Here is a 26,310-nt window from a genome sequence, read left to right as displayed (position 1 = left end):
ATATATTACATTTTTTCTGCAAATATTTGTTTCAGTTTCAATTTCTGACATAATTTATTATTTATATCAAAACTTAGACTCAAACAACCCGAATTTAAAAATTTCTTCACGGAGGTTTTGCGATGACAGGGCAATACGGCACAAGAATATTGTGAAAATTCGATGGATAACTGCTTTTATGCAGTGTTGAATTTTTTCCTCATACCTTTGTTTAACATTTTCAAACTAATCATCATAGAAAATGTATCACTAAATCATAAGACAATTTGAAAAACAAAAATGTCCGAGATTTCTAAGGTAATAATTTATAGCTATATTATAATATTTCTGCAACGAAAAATAATATCTTGGAGCGATTTTATTCCATATGAGAACAGTATTAGAAAATTTAAAACTTAATGGAACAATGCAGAAATACCATATCCAAGAATAAAGCTCAATGAATTATGTTTCTCTTTACAATTTTTAATTTAAATTCTGGCATAAATGGCAACCACGTGGTTTTAATCTTAATTACTTATCACCAAGAATATTCTGGTAGCTAAAATTACGCCTTTCGAGCGCATTGATTTATAACCTCCGTAACTATATATATATTATTTAAATGTTTTTTAAATGTAAAATTTCATGAGGTATTAGATTGAATCTGAAATTCATAGATTTCAAGTTACAGAGATAGATATTATTATAGATTTCAAGTTTTATTTATTCCTACATTAAAATATAAACTCACAAATCCAGGTGGTAACAAAAGCAAATATGTTTCAGAAGTGCAGCAAGAATCAAAATAACAGCAATCATTTTATTAAGTCATTTCAAATACAAAAATATGTTCGCAACATATTAAATAATTAATGCAACCACAAAATATATTGCTTTGTACGCATAATATATATATATATATATATATATATACATGTCGTCTCATTTCTCTTTTTGTAATAGTGCAAAGAGAACAACTCTGAAAGGCACTTTTTTACATTCATATATATAACATTTTAATTTAACAATCATACAAAAATAAATTATGTATAAATAAAGGTTACAGAATTAAATGTGTTTTTTTTGGAATAAAACAGGACGTAAAATAGTTCAGAAAAGCTAGCATGTAAGGCCAGTTTCTAAAAATGACGCATGATGATCAGTTTGAATTAGATGAAACAAATTATAATTTAATGATATATATGAAATGATCGATTTCTGCTGCAATGAATAGTAAGGCAACATGGCTGCTATGAACAAAAGAAAAACAGTAATGAGTAGAACTCTGTAATTTCATAGGTAGAGCACGTGGCGATGTCAGTAAATCAGAAAATCCATGTTTTAGTCTTAATCGAGACAACTGTTTTACAAGCAAATTTTATTTTTGTGGAAAATAAACTTATGACAACAATGGGACATAATTTTGATAAACTTTTCCCTCGTTTTCCGATTTGATTTGTTAAATTAATTTATATTATTAATAATAATATTAACTATATTTAAGATACAAGCCCTTTGCAAACGGGCGATTATTTAAAAAAATTTACAACATATGTACAATTCAAAATCAAAAATATCAAAGAAAGAATTAGTGAAAGATATGATGTATATGCATAATATGTACAATATTTTATAGATGTGCATTTCTACAATATACAAAAATCAGTTATTTATTTGGTAAAATTCCACGTTTGCTTTTAGAAAAGCTAACTACACTTTTTTTTTTTTTTTTTTTTTCCATTTGCTGGTTTCATTCTAATATGATTAGGAGAAGACCCTTTAACCTGGAACATCCAATCGTCTTACATTAACTGCTGACATCTCTGATACCCCTAAAACACTATGCCGAGCGGTAAAAATACCTAAACACTGATAGTTCAACGCAGGTTCATATTCTGGGGAACGGGCTGGCTACAAGAGAATTTTCGAGGTTTACCCCCATTGTAATAATAATACAAATCAGCTGCTTTCCTTGAAATATCCTCCTCTAAAGCATCCTTTCATTTAGGCAGAGAGCCTTCGAGACATAATCTAAATAATCTTATGTCTCCTAATTAATTAAAATATTAACACTTTCGTGGCAATTAATATATGTCATCACTCAACTTATTTAGTTTATTTATATTTTCTTAAGATATTTTCTTAACAGAAATATGTTTATAGATATTCAAAAATATTTAACAAACTTTTAGTAATGGCACATCATTTCAACTCTTTTTCCTGCAGAAAAAGTCATAAAAACTGACGAAGGGGTAAAGAAGTCTATCAAAACAATAAATCAAATCTCTAAAAATTCATGAATATTCTACATTTTCATTAGAAATATCAATCAAATTATTGCAAAAATAATTAATTTTGTTTACAGTTCAGACTTAGTAAAACCAAAGTTTATTTTCAAGTGTTTCATTTCGTAATTAAAACAGGTCAGCATGATGGATAGTCAACTACAATCACTAAAATCACATCTGACTTTGCTACCATGGCCTCCAGACAGGGTCCATGTGAGCAAGAACTGAACCTTTATCCATCAAGACATTTTCAACATAGTGGTGTTCTTCGGAGAGATTATTTTCTGGAGCAAAGTCCATTCTCTGCTCATCTCTGTGTGGAAATGCTGATTGTACACCGTTGCCTGAAATTTCAAACGATGTTCTGCATTCCTTACTTTTGTTCATGATAAGCCTTCTGGAATGTTCGTTGTCAACCATGAAATGTCCGTTCACATTTTCTTCTTTTTGATTATCTCTTGAGCTAGAAGAAGCCAAATTTAATGGTCTGTTCAAAATGAAATTTGTGTTCTCGTGATTAGAATCAGAAACGAGGAAACCATTTGTCAAAATCACTCTACCAGATGCTTGATTTGAATTTTGCATATCAATGGAAAAGGAATTCTTGCAATCCAGTCTGTTACCATTAGAAGCAGTTGACAATGAGTCTGCCCCATGGGCGGTCCTATTGGAGAAGATTGTCCTGGAAGGAGATGAGAGCGAATTGGATGTGTCACTGAAAGGGCTACGAGGCACATATTCCATTGGCGATGATTCCATTAAGGTCGAAGATGGAGTTCCACTACGGCTGCTACTTGAACACGAAGACGCAGAATCATCCGTGGCGTTGTTGTTGAGTTCACAAGAGTTGGAAAGAGCAGGGACGACGCTAGTAAGGTGAGACAGTAGTCGTGACTTTTGTGCGATGCTGAGACCACTCTCCTTTTCAAGGAACTGAAACACCTCTTGTACGCAACGAGAGAAGCCAGCTTTGTAACTGCCGTCATCGCCATCAAACACTGGAGGTTCTGAAATAGAATGTATAACTTTTTAACATAAAATTCAATTAGAAAAACTAATTATATCTCGTAATTAAAACTCTTTTAGAAGATTCTTAAGTTATAGGCTTTGAAGAGAAATAATTGATTGTTAAAAGATTTATTAGGGCCATTTCATATGTACTCCCTAATGTGCCGATGTCTCGAAGTATATGGTACGAATGCAATGACCTTTTCTGTTTAGCTGTTACATGAGATTAGAAAAAGCAGTAATTATTCTGGAATCCCGTAGCTAATACTATTTCCTAGTGAGTTTCTGAATTCTGCGCTTTAGAAAATGCCTATATTCGGATGGAAAATTTGTCAAATGTAATTACTACATTGTGACTAAGAATTTATATGGGATAAACAGGACAGAAATTCCCAATTATCCAGATATGCTTACTCACTCAGCTAACCTAAATTTACAGCGTCTCATGAAAAGACAGTAATTCCTGAAAACCTTTGGAGGTTTTATATCGCTAGTACTCAGTATAGCGAGCTTAATAAAAGCGGCGCACTAATCCAAACTGTATACATTGCAACTGAAGTCTCGTACGTCCACTTCAGATATATTTAATAAAAATTAATTTGCTTTACTTTTGAAATAGATTTATAAATCTTGAGCATACTGTAGGACTCTTTTAAAATAATGAGTTGCCTAGTTATGTACAATATCATTTTCTATTAGTTTGGCGGTTAGAGCACATGAAAGCATCATACAGCATGTGTGAAAATATTATCTATAGCAACTACAGAGAACTCTCGTGATGATTTCTTCTTAACGTCCAGCCAATAAATACAATTCTGAAGTTTCTTCTTTTCCATTGTATAGCATCCAGCTGAGATTTTCAAGCAGTTATGGAACAAAAATTTCAAGTGAAAATAATTAATCATCTCCTAATTTTTATCATTATCGCCTTTGATCCGAATGTAGGTAAATTATGCCAAACTTGCCTACATTTCGATTAAAGACAGTTATTAACAATTATCCGGGTTAATTCTGTAAGCAAGAACACCCTCACAATACATTTTAGATTTGATATAATTCCAAAATGGCTTTGGTCGAGTTCAAAATATCTTTGTCTGCGACGACGAGGATATGAACATTCTTTCAAAGCTTCTAACATCCACTTTCCTTCTATTTATGAGGAAAAACAGGATTAAGATGAATTATAGGATGAGCTTTGGGACCTTTAAAATTTGGACAGTTATTTATGTGGGCTTAGGATGTAAGTAATAATCAGGTCCTGGTTCATAGCTTCGCACAATACCTCATATAAGCAAACTAAGAAATGTTAGTGGGATTCTTGTTTACATCATTTTGTTATTATTAACAAATTTACCAACATTGAGGTGGTCAGCGCGCAAGCGCAAATGAATCTCAGACTAGCCTTCACGTCTGTAAAAATGCTGTCGCGGCAAAAACCCGATTAAACTCAACTTTTTTGCCAAATACTGCGATGTCGTCAGAGTTTTATTTTTCACATAAACATTGAAACGGCCTTGAAGCGGTTACTGGACAACACGTTACTCCGCTTATTATATCGCTTTTTCAAAAGCTGTATAACATTCACTTTATCAGTCTCTTGCTCTGAAAAGATATAGTTATTATGTCCCCTAAGCTTTCAATTTTTCTCCCATTTTTTCTTTTTTGGAGAAATACTTAATTTTCCGAAACCTACCTATCGGACACATTTCATTATGGCACGGAAAGAGATTCCTACCCAAAACATTCTAGTCAGTATCCTTAACATCTATAATAAAAGAAATGTACAGCTCTTCCCTAAAAAATAATAAAAAGAAAAAAAGAGAAGTTATTTCTCGGATTCTTGCGTACATGGAAAATTCCACAGTCTTATGAAGTTTTATCATATACTGACCCGCAATGCTATTTCTAAGAGCCGAGTTTCACCCAGAATTATTTGGAATGGAAAGTTTTCAGATAAAACAATTGCGCTCAGCGAAACTGTCCAAAAGTTATTGCCCATACGTACCCTGGTCATTTTCAAAAGCTATGGAAAATGTTTAGCCTGCAAGCTTTGTTTCGCGTCGGAGCAGAAGAGAAAATAATTTTGGAAGAATTTCAGGAAAGTCAATTAAACAAATCTGCTGGAAACTAAGATTCCAGGAAATGTTTCTTCCGATTCACAGCTGAGTGTAGCTAGCAAGTATGGAAGCGGTTTTAGTACTCTAAACTTTCGTTACTTATCCCAAATCTAACTGATAAAACTGATTAATAAAGCGTTTGGTATTGCAAATTGTATGAATAACAAGACTTCTTTTTTACTTCTTACAAGTAAAGAACTCTTTCCTCTCTAAACTAGAAAGCGACAGGGAGAAAATAATTTGTGAAAACTATGAACTAAGGAACAAGTTTTAGCCTGTATAGATGTAATAAGAATTTTTATTTCATCTTTGATTAAAACAATAGATGAGGATTATATTATAAGGTATTTCTCCCGCCTTCTTAGCATGCCTTCGTGGTGTAGCGGTCAGCACGGTAGACGCGAATTCGAGAGGTCCGTGGTTCGAGTCCCGGCGAGTGACTGCTCATTTTTCATCTTTCCTGCTTCGAAATAACCTAATGCCTCTACAATATTATATTGTACTAAGTTCAGAAGAAAAAAAAAGTAGTAATTCTACTTCCAACCAAAGCCTGATTGAGTAGTTATTATAGAATAACACAAAATTGATATCTAAATGAATACTCATGATTAAATTTCGAAATTTAATGAGAAAATCTTAAAAGATAATTTTTTATCTATTTTAACATCATTTTGCTTAAAGCATCACTTTTTAATTAACCACAAGATTCCTCCTTGTATGATGCAATATCAAAAATTAAATCTAATAATATAAATATTTAGATTGTATTTTTAGATTTCAAATTCGGTGGGAACAACTGATTTAACAATCCACAGAGATCATGACAAAAAAAGAAATAAAAGAAAAGAGAAAAAAGAAGAAAAGTAAACAATCATTCTTAGGGATGTAATAGCTTCATGAAATAATTACTTACGAGCAATGAATTCATGAAGTTTCCGCAAGTGTATGACGGTCATTTCCAATATGTCCGCTTTTTCCAGTTTGGGCTGCCGAGTATTCTGCGAGAGAGGAGGCAAACAGTTAATCAATAGTTATTAAAAAAATTCACAAAGAAAATCTCATATTTACAAAGATTCGTAGAAAAAATACCATCTTAAGGATGAGGAATTATTTATGACTTTATGGCTATTAAAATAAAATTCTAGTTACCCATATGAAACACAGTCTGGAGACGTGTCAATATGTTGCTGCAGAAAATTTTTCATATCATTACATAAATAAGAAGAAATAACCTTCATTGTATCATTGTGACAAAATTTCCAAACTTATTTTTTATTTAAAAGAATTACCTTTTTATGTATATACGTAATGGTACAACCTATTTACTTTTTAATTAATATACGCGTTTTTATTTAATTAATAACATTAGAGTCTACTTTTGAAATACCACAGATAATTCTAGTGACTTGCGTAGAGATATTAAAAACAAGTCTAAGTAAAAACTTATATCTATCCATTAATGCAAAAAGTACTAATTTTTAGTAAAGATTAATATCAATGTGATTATGGAGGCTTCCGGAAAGAGGTTTCATAGTTCTTCAGAAAATTAAAGCAACTTTTTCCTCGTGGAAATCCAAATGATAGCCAAATGGCTAAGGCCTAAAGATATTGCTAGTTTGTTTCACGTTGGTTGCTTCGGGAATCATTTGCCTTCATCGTGTGATATATAAATAGAGTCAGTTATTTGGGGACATTCGGCCAACCAGTGGCCAAGTGGTTAAAGATTGCTGAATACTGGTAGTTTGACTTAAGCGAACAGGTTGGCTGCCTCGTGGTCTCCGCCCTGTGTAACATGAATACAAACACATTTCCCTTAGAAAGATAGACGCAGATAGCCGTCATTTGCTTTGCCATATTCAAGTAACTTAGCCTAATCTTCCGGCAGTTCTCCACGACAGCTTCTTTCCTTAGTAGATAGTTATACTGTCATAATGATTTAATCTAGTTCTATTAATACAAATTTATCTCTGCTCTTTTCGGCTGTAACGCCCCGCAATTGGTTTTTTTTCTTTAAAAGACATAAATTTAATTAATAGAAAGGAATTATTATTATTTGTATTTTCAGTTATTAAAAATTATTTGCACTGGATTCTTTTTTCTCGGTGTAAAAAGTATCCAAGTGTTTGAATGGAAATTGACTTTTTTTTTTTTTTAAATTTCTGATGAGGTAAATAGGATTTAAATACTAATGAGAAGAATTTCTGCAATGACATCAATAAGTATGCGCTCAAAATGCAAAATAAATACTCAAAATACAAATTTCATTGTAGAATATTAAAGATATTTGCAGCTATCGTACAAAAAATTAATTAAAAAAATTCTTTACATCTCCCAAACGAAAAACAACATTTATTATCAATTTAAATTCTTTACACGAACGCCTAATTAAATAATTATTAGAGCAAGAAAATGCAGGAAAGAAAACATCGCGAAAACATCATCCTGGCCGTCATACGTGTCACATTAAAAGGGGGTTATCCCCTATTCATTCTGTTTTGGAATGCGTTGCTATTAGTACAGTGCAAGTTAATAAGGTTATTTAGAGACACTAATTTTATGGATGAAGTTGTTTTAACAATCTCCGGACACTGATGTTTCCCCTACCCCTCCCATCTCTTGATTCTTCACAGAAGGAAGAATTTTTCCGGTTTCGCGGTAATTTCAAGGTTTACCACATTTGGCGATAGTTTGCTTGCCGAAATGTCGAAAACGCTTTCTTCGCTTAATTGGATTTTAACTTCAAAGTACACCCAATAATTTGAACGCTGTTACTGATATTTACAGATGTTTTTTTCCTGTTACTGATAAAGCTTTGAAAACCATAATGAACATTCTCCTTTTGAAAACAACCACGATAACATCGCAGTGCTGGCTGCTCCTTCCTCTTTTGATTAGTTACAAAATTGCTCAAAATTTCTGAAGTTCAGCGTGCAGATCATTTTCCCTTCTTTTTCTAAATTTCGTTGTTTATTCCTTAAGGATACAGTGTCGGAATTTAATTCCTATGGAATTTATAAATTGCTTGTCACAGATATTACATCAGTCAAATTAAGAAAGGTGTTACAATTTAACCAATATTAATGTTTCATGAGAATACGAGAAATGAGCAGCTTTTCCCTCGCTAAAATAATTTTTGGTTGGTTTCGTAACTGCTCTTTTAAGTTTAGTTTGAAATTTGCTTATACATATTTTCACTAGTGGCAATTATCTCTAATCTATGTATAAATGTATAAGCCCTAAAGATTAAGTAATTTACGAAAACTTTGGTCTAACTGGGAAAGAGAAGGGAATCTTATGGTCTGGTTTATTTGATTGCGGCAAAGCGCACGAAGGCTATTTGCCTAAGGGGAAGAATGTCTTCGTGGCGGACTTTTTATAGGAATTACCCACGTTTCACACGCAAATCTTATGGGCTCGAAAATTCTAAATAATATGTGCAGTTGGATAAATTAGGAAAGAGGATCATTCCAAAATGAATTCAAAACCCGAGAGGTTTTTAATAACCAAATATACACAAACCTAAATTAATGTTTCTTTTCCTGATGAAGAGCAATGCGATATACTTGCTAATGCGTAGTTCTTTACCGCTACACAAATGTTATGGGGGTTAGTGACACTGATTGCCGTATCGAAGGCTACGAGTTCGAATCAAGAAGACAATGGCGTTTGTAAGCGTGAGGCAACAAGGCACCCAAAATGCTAGGCGAGCCGAAATCCTTTCGAGAGGTGGATGGCAGGAGAAAAGGGATGTTCTCTCTTGGAATTTCAAATTGGGGCGGGAGCTTAACAGTTAGCTAGATATAGCAATACCTCAATTACCTATGGTACTACAGCGGGGATGGCTTAACTTCTATCTGTGCCTATAGATCCTTTATTCTCCACTTAATAAATTAGACTACGGATGCTAAGATACATAAAACTCTCAGTGCGAGAATTCTTTCTGCCAACATCTTATATCCCATGGCTGCAAGACAGTACATTATTTAAATCTGAATTTTATCATAAATGCTGTGTTATGCCAAAATGAACATCTATTATTTCTACCATATCTACCTATAACAAGGTTTCTGATATAGACAGTCTCAGTGTCAAGAATACAACACTTGTGCGTACTTAAGCAGAAAGAAAAAAAAAAAAAAAATGCCTACATTTGGTGCTGACAGAACGGCGAATCATCGCAGCAAGAACAGAGAGAAAATTGCAAAACGAAAAAAAACTCCGAAGGACATGTTTAAGGAAGCTCAGAACGATAAAAATGCATTCTAAAATTATTTCTTTTTGTTACCTTTATTATTTTGGTCTAAAATTTAATTTATTATTTTGGTTTAAAGGTAAACCATTCTCATTGAAATGCAGCTGCAACGGTATGCATTTTAAATTTCTAACTATTGTACTTTAACCGTATAATTAATATCCAACGACAGAAACAGAAGTGGAAATGACTTTGATGCGTTTTTATACCGTATTTAATTCACTAAAATGTGAAGCGAAATTTAAGTGATGTTGTGTCATACGAAATTTTTTATGTCCAAAATTTTTTCTTAAAAAATAGCTGCGATCTTCCGTTTTGTCCGTTAAGCTGTTTAAGACACAACACTGATCCACTTATTTCTGATAATCAATCCTTAGTCTTATATATCAACTTAACCTAAAAGTTTCAACGTGTTAGTAATGGAAAATGAGATAAAGAAAACAAGATGTATTAAAAAAAAATCTGAAAGCTTTCATATTTTATTTTACGCCGAAAGGATCGATTTTTTTAACGTTTCGTGTGTTACCTTTATTTATTAAATATCACGTTCTTCGTATTTGAACCATAAAATTCAATTCAACAGCAATATCACAACATACTAATAAAAGAACATATCTTTAGAGTTTCTGATACACAGTCTCGTGCGCTGGAGATAAAAATGTTTGTTGTTTTTTTGTTTCGTATAGTTTTGCCATTACTCGCTTTGAAATCGTTGAGTTTGTTAATCAAAAATTCGTTAAGCTTTAAAAAATAGGAAATAGATAATAAAACAAATTCAAATTTGGGTTTTCAATGCCCACATTCCAGTTGAGGACTATGTTGTTCAAAATTTGATGTCTCTACCACTGTTTTTTTCACTATGCGAGAACCATATATACATTCATGCAGATTCCTCATTGTTTAATTTCTTTAAATATAATACAGGGTTGTATCATTTGGCGGCAACAATCTGAAAAGTGAAACGTGGTTTAAAGTGAACCAACGCAAAATGCCACAACGAAATCAATAGTCCTTCTCGTCAAATTGCCCTTTGTGCTAATAAAATGAAGTATTCACTAATTTTCTATTCCAAAGAAATAGTTCACAGCAACTAAGTTTCGCATCAGAATATGCAAATGCACGAAGTAATCTTCAGAATACCAATTTTGATTAATTTCCTAGCTATAAAAACATAATTATTATGCATTATCTCAGTCATATAGTAAAAAGAAAAAATTCTTCCATTGAAAAGACCTTACGCTTTAAACAGAGGTTTTAATTACAACGAATAAAAAATAGTTTCACGACTGCTTATGATGAACTCACGTGCAACTGCACTGACCGATCACTTTGTACATTCATTAACATTATTAAAAAAAGTTGTGTTCCAAAATTATCAATCTGAATATACTTGAACTTGCTGTGCACATCCGGACTATTAATTAAGTCAGCAAATTAACAGACTTATTAAATTATAACGCAACGTCGTGAAAATTACTCCTCGGTTAACTTATATAATAATAGTGATCATCTCGCCTAATCATCAGTTTACCTGGAATACCTCATTAATCTCCAACTATTCGTTAATTCATTTAAGACATCGCCAATTTGGCGACCGCCAAATAACAGCCAGGGGTCAGGTCTGTGGGTGACGGCCCAACGTACGCGCGGCTATTTGCGGAACGTGATCGGGTTTTGATCACGTAGGTGTCGTGTCAAAAATTAAACAATGCGACTCACGCTACGGTGGTGGAGAGACCGTTAATTTTCTCAAAGTAGATTTTTGTCTGTCTGTCCGTTAGACACAGGGACCACACAAATGTAAGCTGAACGAATTCGAGACGCGAATTTTGACCCGGATGCGGGACTTGATTCGAGCCACAAATCAGCCGAATCTGCGGGATCTGTCCTGGCCACAACAACCAATTCAATATCGTCATTAAACGAGTTAAATTGCTTTATTTTCAAATTCATATAAAAGTTGCGTGTACATGATACATAAAATATAAAATTATGATTTTCTTTTTAAACTCTCAAAGGTTTACAGATAATTTTGTCCTAAATGCTTCTTCTTCTTTCTGGGATTCAGACAAGAAATAAGTCAGCAAAAAGTAAAAAGTATTTTTAGAAAATTCAGGCTACTGCACAACTAAGACTTTTTATGAAGAATGAAAATGCCGGATTTGAACCAGCCACCTGTGGATTACTGCTTTTTATGACTTACAGTCCTCAACTTCAACTGAATTATCGATGACACTGTTGTTTCTAACGTTATGCAATAAAAAAAAAAGATTTTATCTAGTTAATTACAATGGTTTTGGCATACGTATGCAGTATTAATATTGCACATTATCAAACTATCAATAGCTAGTATCTGCAATAGATCACCAACTATCGCAGATTCAAACCGTTGCACAATCTGATTAAGGTTGTTTGGGACTCTAGGAACGTGCCTATTCAGGGTTGGCAATGCTCATTTAACTTGTTTACATGACAGAAAAACGGAGTTTTGAGTCTTATACCATAATTTGTGGAACCCCTTAACCCTTAGTCTTGCCCTAGTGGTCTAAAGGATAATCAAGTCCAATTATAAACGAATGCTTCAGAAGGGTTTCAAATTGCTGTGATCGTAAAAGGCAAGGGCCCGAGTTCAAATCCTGGTTGAACGGAATCCTGCTGATTGTATTTGCGTATTCATGATTTTCCATGTCTAATGCGAATACTGGTCAGTTTCTCTTAAAAAATCCTCCTCTCAAGTACGTTACCCTAGCGGGTTTTGCCTTAATTAACCTACCTACCTTAAAACGCAAATTTAAACAGAATAATCACCGATCGTATAGTTACAAGTATTATATATTAAAAATACTTTTAATAATGTATTATAATGTGATAAGTAAAATTATTTACCTGTGAAAAATGAAATATATGAAAATAGATGCACGAAAGTCTAAAAAGACTCGGTCTTTGAGATACGAAGATAGGCATTCAAAATTTGTTAGGAAGAAAAATATGCGAGGACCATCTATTTAAAGAAACGATGCTTTCGACTTTCGAATTAGATTTCTCGATGCTTCATATTTATGCTACATATGAGGAAAAGCGAAGAAAACATCTATACAGCCCAACCGTTCGTCCGAATTCGAAATTGAGTTAATATAATATTTTCACAGATTTTATTCTCGGCAACTGCACGAGATTTTCTTGCAGTTGCAGAGACTGCACTGTAACGTAATGAAGTTCCTTCGAAAATCCAAAAATCTTCATCGACAGATAGCCTTAGTATGCTTTCCCTAATTATATAATCCAATGCAGTCCGTCTTCATATATTAGATTATCACGTTTATTTAGATTTACGTATATTTTTTAATTTGCTTTGCCAATTTGAAGCAATGCTACCATTTTATGAGGAGCAGTCTTATACATTCATTAACATTATGAATTTACGCACAAATTAATTGATAATAAGAATAGATTAAAATTACATTACATAAAAAGGTTACGTCGTTCCAACTGTACAATAAATTAAGGCATGTGTTTGTAATACCCCATTTCATGGTGCCCGTCGATAGCTCACTTGGCAGATCGGTGGATTGTTTAGATTAAGAGGTACCCATAAGTCGCTAGTTCGAATCCGCTTCGACGCATACGTATTTTCTTTCTTTGCACTAACATTTGAAAGCTTCATTAACGTTTTTAATATCAATAACTTTAACGTATTTTTCCCTTAAGCCGTTACTTTAACATATTTAATTTTGTTATTTATCAGGTGTATGAATTCCAGAAAATTAGACCAGAATTTTACGAGGCAAATTTCAGCAAAAGTGTTATCAACTGCAAGCAATTAATAAAAACGATTCCATTTCTTTAAATTATTAAAACGAATTCAGTTAAGCCTTCCCCTCCTTTTTTCATAATGTTTCATTAAATACAATTGCATTAAATTCTTTAGTTTAGTTACATAACGTATAATGTAATAGAAATGTATACAAAAACCGATGCAAATAGTCCCCATTTGATGAGCATATATTCGATCCACTTTTGTTAAAACAACCATTCAATACAAAATGGATTTTCTTAGGGAGCTTTGGGAATTTTATTTTAAAATTATTATAATTTGCGTTTCCTTTAGGACTCAACTAAAGTAGGTAGACACTACTAAAGGTCGTCAACTATATTATCTAAACTTACATTTTTAATAATGACAAATTTTATTACAAATGCTAAGTTGGCATATTGGTGATGTAAATGCATCCCCCCTCCCCGAAAACACAAATGTTTTATATTTTCTTGGCCAGTAAGGTTTTTATCTAACTTATGTATCTGGTATACTAGATTTTAGCGGGAAGGAAATTAATTTTTCTTAGTAATCTATTATATTTATTATTAGTTCTTTAAAGAGCATATTCATAAATAAGACTGAGAGAGTACGAAATATTTTCTGACTTGAGAAAAGAGAGGAAAGTTTGCACTTAGAAAATGATATGCAAGCAAATATGGAATTAAAACAGGTCATTAAATAATGAATAATATTTACTTGAGACTGTGTATCTTTCTTCGAATCGACGACGAGAGATTTGAGCTCGGCTAAACTTTGGTTAATTCTGGCTCTGCGCCTTTTTTCTATGAGTGGTTTGGAAGCCTGTAAAAGAAGAAAAATATAAGTCAACAATTTTATTAAACTGTTTTATAATACCCAAGGAATAATTATAATCAAATCACTGCACTGCAGTTTGAGCCAACTGCAATAATTTGACTTTTCAACTAAGCATCTAAAATAGGCCACAGACCGCAAAAAGTATAAATAAAAGGATAAACGAATGCAGTTAAAACTAAAGAATTGTAATGGCAGGGGTGCTATATTTTGGCACAATCTGAAAACTTATCGACTTCTAAAGGTGACTGACTACATTTACAAGTAAGTATCTTTCTTCGAACGCGTTACATATATAAATATTAATGAAATATTGATTTCGATTTTTTTCATTGAAGACATAACGCAATTATGAAAACTGTAATACCTGAAAGTATTTCTATTCCAAGAACTGCAGTCTAATCGCCATCAGTCATTCGTTATTTCAATTTAGGTAATGGCAATATGCATTAAAGAGGATGTTTAAAAAAGACTCCGTCTAGAACATCTTTTAAAGGCGGGTCGCAGATTTATAATTTCAATCTAATGAATTAACTAAATAGGGAATTCGGCGACAACTGGGCCAATGTGATGATTTTTAAAGAAACGTTTACGAAATTTAGCATATTTATATGGAAATTTTTACAGTGGCACAAAATAAAGAAATGGTCAACGAGAAGTACGTTTCCCATAGCCTAGTCAGCCAAAAAAAAAAAAAAAAAAAAAAGGGAATAATAACAATAAATTAATTATTTAATAAGTGATAATTAATAAAACATATATGAATAAAAATAAAATGCAAAAAGTAAATTAATAAAAATTCTTAAATATGTAGCCTGAAGTCCAGATTATTATCAACAACTCGAAAGAGTTTGCCATTGAAGTGTCGAATAAATTAAAAATATCTTTAAAATTTTAAAGCGTGGAAATCATAAAACTAAAAACTAACTGCAGCCTGATCTTGGTAAACAGATTTAAGTTCAACGCCTGGAAAATTTTAAGTTAACCAATTATGATAGGCCTATTGTTCAAGAATTAGTCTCCTTGAAATTAAAAAAAAATCTAAGTTACAATTCTGTAATTGAAACTAGCTCCTCGAAATAACACACGCAAATGACAGGAAAGAATTCGCTGTGATTCTAAAATGAAACTATTTAGAGACTAGTGCTTTCGTTTAATAAAGGAAAGATTATTAAAAACGCAGTTGTGTATTTATTTCACTGAATCGCTTGCACACGCGACTTGCAACAGTCATTTCCTTTGAAAAAGCAATACTTCCTATTTTGCAGAACCTACAAGACGAAAATAATACGCACTTTGATTATGTTTCCCCTGGAAGGTCTCATCTATATATATAAAGAAGAAAGTCTGTGCGTTTGTCCTCTAATAAATCAGTCACTACTCTAGCTATCGTCAACAAGCTTTTTATAATTCTTTTATGGGTTTTGGAAAAGGTCGACGTCCACTTTTTTTTCCAAAAAAAAAAAAAAAAAATAAATAAATAAATAAAATAAAATAAAATAAAATAAATAAATAAATAAAATATATAGCTAAAATCAGAAATATTAATTAAAAACTCGGAAAAACGATAATTTTCGCCCTCATTTTCCCGAGTAGTAACAGTCTCGTAAGCTGGAGATGAAAATCTGCTTTATTTCGAAAGGTGTTGCCACTGCTCGCTTTCAAATCCTGAGTTTGCTAATAAAAAAAAATTAAGTTTTACGATGAAATAAAAATAGCATTCTCAAACACGAATACCGATTCCAAAAATTCGTGGGGTGCCATTTCGGCTATTCCCATCTTCGTACGACTTTAATCCGCCGAAATATTAATTAAAAACTCTGAAAGCGCTCATTTTTGCACTCATTTTCCCGATTGGCAACAGTGTCGCGCTTTGGAGATAAATATGCTTTATTTCCAAAAGTGTTGCTACTGCTCGCTTTTAAATCATAGAGCTTGTTAATCAAAAATTTGTAAATTTTACAAAATCTATACATATAAAGAAGAATGTTTGTTTGTGTGATTGTTTGTTCGCGTTTTTGATTTCTGATCAATTATCATAAATTTTTTGCCACATTCAATCCACTAAAATTGAATATAGGTGAAATATCGGATGGGACTTGAGCTTTTAAGACCATTTGATTAAAAAAGTGAAAATCATTAAAAACTGCTTGCCATTGTTGCTGATATAATAAGAGAGAATTAGATTATTTTTTCTATCGAAATTTTATATGTGGGTTCCATATCGCATCAGTCTGAAAAATGTATAACTATGAATCGTATTTCTTGCATCGTTATTAGAGAAGGATTGCAGCGGTATCGTTCTCTCTGTTGTTACATAACCACATTACTCTCAATCTAACTTAACTGGCACTAGGTACTTCCGCTAATATATAAATAAAAAATTATAATTAATAAAGTGAAATATAAATTAACGAATAGAAAATAAATAAGCAAATCCTTATACGAATAAATTACTTCAGATACACTTCATTAAATTTTTGGAAGACTAGAAATATTGCAGTTCTATATATTAAGCTTTCAAACAGAAATTTCTAAGGGTTTTAAATTCCACAGACCAGTTTTTTTACCTAACAACATTCTACATTATATGGTCCCGAAAATCGACATTTTCCTTCCAGCACCAAAGTTAACATATTACGGAAATTTCTTAAAAGATATTTAATACAGTAAGGAGAACAATTTAGTAATTTGTAAATTTCTTTGCAGGTAACGAATATAAGAAATTTTAATTTTGCACATGTTTACTAAAAAATGTATCGTGATCAAATTTATCGCCCTCTTAAAACATTTTTAGGTTTATTTCTTAAACTGGAAGTATGCCCAATTATTTATAAGAAACACATTTACATGCGTGTAATTTTTAAAACATCCATTTCCTATTTCGTTCGTCGTAATTACTAAAGTTAAAAGCAAGTTACGGAAATGAACTCGATCCAATTTCTACATAGCTTGATTTTTCGAAACACACACTTCTTTGCGTTAGAATTTAAGATCAAAGAGAGGAAAAAGAATTTTTTTATCAGTTTCTATCCACATCTGCTTGTTTCAAAGAGAAGACTTCCAGAAGACGCCGTTACCTTACTAATCCTACTGACTAGTGATTTCCCAGTTCATCCGCTGTTTAATAGAATGTTTCCCCTTTCATCCTATTTGCAAAAAGTCCCTTTGAGACAAAGAATATTTAAGTGATAAAAGCCTGTTGGATTGTTAAACTTAAAAATCTGATCAATACACCAATTTCTGTGAAGCAATTTTAGAGCGATGCTCAAGCGTGGAACAACAAACCATTATTCTAAATGTGCTCCTCGACATTTTCATGCATGCTTGTTTGAAACGTAATCATATGTTAATGGGAGCCGGAATACATTCGAGCCGAATGATATCATCAAGCGTTAATATTTGAAGGTGGATTTTGTACTTTCAAAAACAAATTTAGCTACTTAAGTGTTAATGCAACCACCTTCGCGCAATCTGGAGATTGTTTTACTAACGAAGTTACTTATGAAGTGCAAGTTGGTGAGTCTCCCATCTATATAAGTTTCTTAAACTATCAATACTTACTAAGTCTGCAAACATTATCAACGTATCAACAGAAATACGAACTTTAATTATCAAATAAGGAATGTGTGATGCATTAAAATATCAAAACGCAATTTTTGAGAAATACCTCCGTAATTTTTTCATGTTATTCCCCCCATTTCTACGTACACAGCGATCACTTTCGTTTAAAAAACTTCACAGAGAAGACTCGGCATCGCACACGATCTCGGCACTGAGTACCGATTACCTATCAAACGCATCTCACTAGTTCTCCCATTAGCGATTCTGCAGTTAAATACTGTATTCCTGAAAAAATTTTATTGCAGCTTCTTCTACTGCAAGCAAATCCCACAAAGGCATATTTTAAAATTGAGTTTAAGGCAAAAAATATCACGATTTGTCTATAAAAATCGTTGGAACTTGTAACAGAACAAAAAGAACGCATGCGAAAATGGCGACTTTACTTGACTGAAGGAATGTTATGAAATGGCTGCTTAATGGTTATGCACATGGGTGCCAGAGATGGCACGTTCTGAAAATTTGGCAGTTACTACAAAAACTGTTGCGATATTTAGTAAGTACCGGAATTCATACAATAAAACACGCATTAAAAAGAAATTTCTAGAATAAATTACAGAAAGAAAACGGTTTATAAACAGCAGAATTCTAAAGCTAAGCTAGGTGAAAACAGTAAGGCCCATCTCGCGTAAATCGTTTTAATCGATGAAAGCGGGTGTTTGTTGCCTCAGAATGTCATTGCGAAAAGAGGAATTCAATTATCTCGATTGGATAATATTTAAGCCAGATAAAGCAAACTAAAACTAAATGATAGCGAATTATAACTTTTATTTTCCTTCTAGCTTTTGTTTTGTTTGCTTATTGACTTAAGCTAATGAAACAATTAATATTGGTTGAAGCATTAATGCAAGTTATCAGCCTCAGAACGTTATGAAAAAATTATATGGCATGGACTAATTTGGAAATTATAAGCTGTTATTAATTCTAGGGCAGAAACGAGGAAGTCAAATTAAAATGGAGAATTAAGGAATTATTAATTGAAAATTAGAGTTTTAATTTACATATTTTTTATCTTATATATATATATATAATATAAAGAAACTTAATATCTGGTAAAAATAAAAAGCAAATTTTTTAAACCCGTCCTGCGCTATAGCTGCAGGATTGAAGTAAAATAAACTTAAAACATCTAAAGTAAATTGGAGTCCAAGCAAGGCGATTCCTCAACAATATTAATAACTGCATCTTTGTAAAGGAGTTAAATATATATATATATAGTTATTTATTTATTTATTTTTTTATTTACCAGTTATTTACAATTTCAGACTTTTACTATAACTTCTTCTTTTCGTTTTCTCACCAGAAATGTAAATGAGTTAGTGAGGATTAAATCTTTTGGTTTGTGAGACATAGAATTAAGGTAACGTGGCCTCGAAAGGCCACGTTACCTTAATTCTGCCATCTCAGTTAAGTTTGTAATTATTCGGCTTTGCGTTAATTATTGTCGACATTTAAAAGAGTTTTCAGCCAACTTCGCTTTAAATTGACTTGTGTAGTCATTAACTACTAGCCTAGATTTTAATTTGAAATTAAATGTTGTTTTAGTTGCACGGCCCCAAGTTGCGGTCGGTCCTGTGAGCACGAGAAGTGCATTTATATTTTAAGTTCTGTTAATGTAAAATTTAAATAAAAAGGTTGTTTGAAATCTTTTCAAGGTCTGTGTAGTTGTTTTAGACATAGCAACAATTCGCTTTACGTCTATTAGGAGTTTGAAACTAGTTTATGTTTCCAAAGCAAGTAAACTCTAAAATATATGTAAATGATATCAATAAAAGTGCAAAATCATTACCCAAAAAACGCAAAAGAAAGAACACGAAAGAAAGGAGGATATACATGCGCTGTAGTAAAAAATCTAATAATGCAATTATAAGTAGTTTAATATCTGTTCCCAGAAATTTAGTATTGTTGGATGAAATTGAAAGGCAAAACACCATAAAATCAAAATAGGCTAATAACATCACATGTTATAAAACAATAAAAAATACGTGAAACACATGTAAATAAAATAAAATATGTAACAAAATCGTTTGCTCTTTGGAAAAATTTCCGTTTCGGCATAGAAAATTCTTAAAACTAATTTTGCATTTGTAGTAATGATAATTTGAGAATGACTGAATACTTTTCATAGAAAAATGGTCAATTAAGATTTAATAGAGGCAATTCCAAAGAATATTGATATAAATGTCTTCATTGATCCACGCATGAAACTCAACAACCAGGAGGAGGGGGGATAAAAAACTAAAAACAGTCGCGTAACAGCCCTAATGAGCCAAGGCCTGCAGTGCCCGAAATCTGCTTTCTTGACGGTGGGCTCCGGGGTGCGTAAGCATATGCCCTGAACAAGTGGTCGGCTTGTCTCGGGACCCCCAGTGAACTTATTACTCATTTTATCGACTCAAGGGATGGAAATCAAGGGATGAAAGGCTGAGCCGACCTTGCCCAGCTCGGGAATCGAACCCCGTAACTGTGGTGCTGATGCGCGATGCGCTAGCCACTGCGCCACCGGCCCTCAGAAATAATAGAGTATTGAATAATGACTTTATAAGGTGAACTATTCCTGTGACTTTATAAGATCTTTTTCTCCCTACTTTCTGCATGCCTTCGTGGTGTAACGCTAGCAAACTCGGCGCGTATTCGAGATGTCTACGTTCGAGTCCCGGCGAGGGCACTGCACATTTTCCACGTCTCTTTCTTCAAAATAACGTAATGACCCTACAGTGGCGCCCGAACTAAAAGGTAGTGGATGATGATTCTTTAGCACCAGGGTTTGGGGATTGCATCCCCTAATCCCCAGTCACCCTGGGTATTTTCTCTCTCCTTTCTGCATGCCTTCGTGGTGTAACGGTAGCACACTCGGCGCGTATTCGAGAGGTCCAGGTTCGAGTCCCGGTGGGGGCACTGCACATTTTGCATGTCACCAGCTTCAAAATAACCTAATGACTAATCCGTGCTCACAGACAGGGACCGTAGCTAGAGGGGGGCATCTGTCCCCAGGCGCAGAATCCAAGGGGAGCCAAACTGATATTACGATATTTTGGAATTAAATGTTTTCCATCCTTGGCAAGCAGTAGGGGGCGCGAAACCTTCAGTTGTCCCTGGGCGCTGAAAACCCTAGCTACGACTCTGCTCACAGAATAGTTTAACGCGCAGGAAAGGCTCTGGTTTGTAGAAAAACCGGTAAGACAAGACGAATGGCTAGAATCACTCAACGCCACAGAATCAAATCGCTAAGTAATCACAGCACAACCTGGCCTGAACTAGGCAGACACGCTCTAATACTAACTTCCGAAACTCTTGCTTAAATGGTACTTCTTTCAACCTCAATCTGAATAAACGCTCGCAATATTATTTACATTCTGACATGAAAAGCGTGAGTGAAAAGAGAGTTATAGGTAAGTACTAAAAGTTAACTATTAGTTAAAAATAAAGAGATAAACCTCACAACCTATTGAGTTATTTGATAGTTAAGCATAGCAGAGCTGTCAGTCGGTCTTAACACTGAAGTAACGGTAAATCTCAAAAGGTTACATTTTTTTTACAAATAGCATTTATTTTTAAAACAAGGATATGAAAAGAGGAACAAAAATAAAACAACATTGAAATAGCTACAAATATGTTAAAAATTTTCTACTTCACATATTTGAGTATTCATATATCATAAATACAACATACGAGTTATTTCGAACATTTCCTACTTCTAATAACAGCTGTTCTGAATAAGAAATTTTATATGTCAGTTTAATTTGATTTTAAAAAAAAAGTACTACAATAAATGATGCAAAAAATCCATTGCGGAATTCGAACGAACTGCTAGCATGCCTCAAATATAGATCAAAGAAAGTGTATTACGGAATAAAAGAGAAACTGTACCACTCACTGCATTGTGACCTACCTCTGTGAGCCATGGAGGGAGGGGGTAACATAGAAAAGCACTTTTTAAAAGGAAATGAATTACCAGCGAGAAAGGTAGCTCTTCTGCAACTGTTTGGGGTGGTGCTTCAAGGAACGCCTCTAAGCATCTTGCCTACCATCATCACATCCATCAAGAAAAGAGAAACGAACAAATGCTTATATTGGCGCCACTTCTATTGTTCAGTAAGGTAAGCTGGTCTGCGATAACGGAAAAACCTCAATAGTCAAGCTCGTCTAAAGACCATTTTCACGTGGGTCGTCATGGCCTTTGACTTGGAAGCTGTATGGTGGAAGTTCGACGAAGACGGTTCAAAATATGTGTGTAGAGCGGTCTTCTGGAGCGTGCTAATCATTTTAGACAAGTTAGGGCCTGAGTAAAAGGAGGAGGGCTCTAGGAAAATGCAAGTAATGGTATTACTAAGAAGAAATGAGATAAGATAGGATCAAAGCTTTGAACCAGTCACGTAAATGATTCGTCATTTAGCTTATTTTGTCCCATTGTCAGAGTCTCAGTGACTAAAATCACAGTGATTCATCCATGTAGCATGATCCATTTTATCCTTTCCTACTGAAGAAGAAAATTACACTTACTGCATCAGTTTCAGCTTATTTTTATAATTAAAGACGAGGCCTAATTTAACGTATATGAGCGAAAGAGCTAATTTTTACTAATTGTATTCTTGAAACATAAATTGTTGGGAAAGCAATATATACAATCAAAAACTTTTCCACTTCATAATGTACATCGTGTTTATATTGAATTAAAAAAAATAGTTAGTTTAATCATAGTGCCCAATAAAAGATAATTTCCAACACTCCCTGGGACATTTTTCAACAGAACTTTGATTTCATTTCCTTTTTCCATTTTCCTCTTGAATCATTTAATTTTTCCAATCAATTCATGTCTCAGATTTTGACAAGATATGAGGTCATCTGAGTATGGCAATGCACATGAAGGCAACCTGTCTAGGGAAATGAATGCCTTCATGGAGATCTTTCGACGGGAAACTGGCTCGCATTCACGTTATACGTGAGAAAAATAAATCAAGACGCCAGCATGTTTTCCTGGTTTCAAATTCAATTCGAACTAACAGTACTCAGCTGTCTTAACCACTCGGTCGCAGGCCCAACAGCGGCCGAGCGGTAAAAGCCCTTAAAAAGTCCTCCGTGGAGCGTAGCTCCTTCCCTGTGTAGTGCCTAATGGCGGAGCACACAATAAATAAATAAAATGGAGCCGAGAAGATATGAGACAATGTCAAAGGTTAAATTTCATTATCTATCTCCCTAAACTACTCTATTCTGAGAGACGCATTTTATTTAAAAAATAATGCTTTTGCTCGAAGTGTTATCTTGGACTTCGTCAGTGCCTGTAGTAGTTTTAAGTGAATATCAATAATTTCATCAATTTATTTGGCAGCACTTTGGTTTTCTTTTCTAATTAAGAGAATCTACAGAAACAGATAACTAATTCTCCGGTGTTATAAACCACGTTTTTAGTTACTTATAAACTTACAAATTCAGCGAATAATAGCATTATTTAAAGATTCAGAATATTTTTAAACCGTCTAATAACATTCGTTAGTTGTGAATCCAAATTATCAATGTTGTAAAAAACGGCCTTTTTCAATGAAAGCCTAGTTTTCAACAAAAGTTACGCTGTAAAAAAATTTGTGGAAATTTCATTTTCTTTTACAATTAGCAATTCTGTAATTACTAAATTTTAAAGCATTTCTTCCAACATCAAGATAGAAAGAACTCTTTTTATAAATACCTAAAGTTTAAACTCAAAAATGGCCCAAAACAATGCTAAATATTAAAATAACCTAAACACAAGCTATAGCTTCCCATCCTAAAACAAATAAATCAGGGCTGTCCAATTTTTCGTCAGCGTGAATTACTATGTTTATTGTAGGCGATCTGCTAGTTCGAGAAGAAAATATAAAATCTTATATTAGAAAAGAAGAATGTGCGTGTCATGGACGCAGTGTTATAAATGTTGCCACACTGTTTTATATTCGCTATACTATTTATATTTGGGATGTAAACTAATGAAGCTATCCGAATGATATGCCCTGCATATATTCACCTCTAAAAATTATTACTGCTTGGATTTGTAAAAAAGCTTCCGAGTATTTATATATTTTATTTTTGGTGGTGTTCTGACATGTTTATTCACAAAGTTTATACGAACTGTTAACACACAAAAGTACTAATTCAATACCTGAGAACATTGGAAAATATCAAAGTATTTAAAGTAATTGTTCTTTGCCTTGAACCTGTGAATGGCAACAATTTGTAAAGCAATTTGAAATGAGTTTGAAAGGTTCGAAATTTTTATTTTGAAAACAGGTGAGATGTCATTTTTATACATTTAAAGTTGTGATTTTTGAGATTCCAAAGATTCCAGTAACACAATTGAAGGTATGAGTTGCCTGCTTTAGGTATTATTCATAGTTACTATAATTATTATTCTTCGTGTTAGCAATGACATCAACATCTTGGTTAATATGATTCAGAAAGAAGAACATTAAAAAAAAAAAAATTAAAAAAAAAAAAAAAAAAAAATGACAAAGACAAAAAAAAAAAGTGTCTGTGACATAGGCGTGTAACTGCAGTTGAAAACATTCCAAAAATAATAATTACGTAGTACTTATTTAGTAAAAAGAAACATTAGAAAGGAGAACTTCAGAATAAATTTTATTTTAAATATATTTGTTTGTCTGTTTTCATTAATTTATCTGTTATTTATTCATTTATTGTTGCCATTCGGAACTACTAAAGAAATTACTGTAACCCTCAATACCAACTGAGATAACAAAAAATATTACAAACATAAAGAAAAAATTATGCTTGGATTTAGAAAATGAAAATAAATTTACATTTCTATTTTAAACTACTACAGACGCACTCTATTGATCAATGTTTAAGTTTATAAGTAATGTTTTCAGAAAAGAGGTTGGTTTGGTTTGTTTAATTACGGAGGAGGACTTTCTAAGGGAAACTAGTTGTCATACACGTTTCACATGGGTAAAACCACGAAAACGTGGATGAAGCCAGCCAGTTCGCAGGGATTGAAACTCCGGACTGTACTACTTGTTTATCGTTCGCCCGCTGGTGGGTGTTCGAAAATGAGAGTAATCAAAAATAATCTGAGAGAGATCATTAAACAGTCAAAAAATTTTAGTTCTCTTCGTGCCCTCGAAAAGCGTTCACATCACTATTAACACACTGAAAAAATTATTCGAGACAGATCATCGGCAATTGTAAACAAGGATTCAGATGCAATAAAATCAGAAATCATATCTTTAGCATACAAAGTAACATTCTAAATAAAAAAGAAATACATTACACTTGCTTTACTGTAATATTTTCTTTTGCTGCACTTTATATAAAGCTAATTATTATGTTACTGCAAATTAGTTTCAATGATATTTAAACATCTTAAATGCGATCATCAATACGTTTAGAGTTTTGTTGAATTGATAAACTGGATGTTAAAATATTGATATTAACTACAACAGCATTTTTCAAGCTTAAAATATTCTCCAGAAAATTTTGGCATCATTAAACTTTAGGAAACGATTAAAATAAATCAACTGGCATTAAAAACAATGAATGATTTATATTAAATGAACTTACCCGTCTATTATCACTCCCATGATTTAATCCGGAAGATTTTCCAGTAGGCATGGTCATTTTTTTCGCCCTCAGTGCGAATGACACCTGTGCACCGATTCCAAATCAAAACGGAACAGCAAACCGCAAGCAAGTGCGGTGAATTCAAAAAGACCGCAGTTTGACTCAGCTCAGTGGAACAACGAAGCGAAGAACCATTTCCGCGACGTCACGCGTATACTGGAAGTAGTTGTGAATAAACGGCAGCCGCGGAAGGGGAAAAAAATAGTAAAATGAACAGACGATCGGTTTGGAAGCTACCAATCAACTGGATCGCGAGTCACGATCGGAGCACGCGCGCTTTGGTTGGTTCTCGGCAACACGTGCCGTGGGGGAATAAAAAAACAGGGGGGAGGTCTCCTTTGGGAAAACCACGCCCCCCAACTCGTGAGTGAGCGGCGAAATCAAACGAGGAAACAGATTCCTTTCTGCTTGCTGCTCGAATTCGTCATTCCACAGTGACGAGGGAACTTCTTTTTTCCTCTTTGCAGAGGGGGACACAAGACCAAGAGGCTTTTGTGCCTCCGGCGAAGGTTATCTAGTTCTCGGTTGATCAATAATGAGCGATAACGTGAAACTGACTGCAGTATACCATTCCCCCCATTTGTGGGCACTGACGAAAATCGAAAAGAGATGAGCTGTTATTCGAGAAGCACGTGTTTATATCGATAAGCTAATGGGCTTAATTCTTTAAACTGACTAAAGGAAGTTAATGATAAGGCGTCGCTTTGTTTTGATGGAAATCTCAAGCTTTGTCTTGTAAGTTAGTCAACATCACTGGAAGGACGAACATAAGTGACTCAGGGTGTATGTTGTACCCTTTCC

At 33.4% G+C, this 26,310-nt stretch overlaps 1 protein-coding gene across 2 annotated transcripts; it reads right to left on the bottom strand.

Moving 5' to 3' along the window:
- Positions 1–788: 788 nt before the first annotated feature.
- On the bottom strand, positions 789–25,754 carry LOC118203078 (uncharacterized). 2 transcript variants are annotated; one of them, XM_035375316.2, is made up of 4 exons: positions 25,450–25,754; positions 14,161–14,265; positions 6,309–6,393; positions 789–3,277 (listed from the first exon to the last, which is right to left on the bottom strand). In XM_035375316.2, exons 1-4 carry the CDS (start codon positions 25,504–25,506, stop codon positions 2,457–2,459), a joined length of 1,068 nt encoding a protein of 355 aa, XP_035231207.1. In that variant the 5' UTR covers positions 25,507–25,754; the 3' UTR covers positions 789–2,456. The 2 variants fall into 2 exon arrangements, with proteins under 2 accessions (XP_035231207.1, XP_035231208.1); XM_035375317.2 differs by lacking the exon at positions 25,450–25,754 and adding an exon at positions 15,206–15,357.
- Between the last annotated feature and the right edge of the window lie 556 nt (positions 25,755–26,310).

The sequence above is a fragment of the Stegodyphus dumicola genome, chromosome 8, assembly GCF_044657685.1.
Source record: "Stegodyphus dumicola isolate Sdum_Otavi_A_Nest chromosome 8, ASM4465768v1".
Lineage (NCBI taxonomy): Eukaryota > Metazoa > Arthropoda > Arachnida > Araneae > Eresidae > Stegodyphus > Stegodyphus dumicola.
This window is presented reverse-complemented; position numbering and strand designations above follow the sequence as displayed.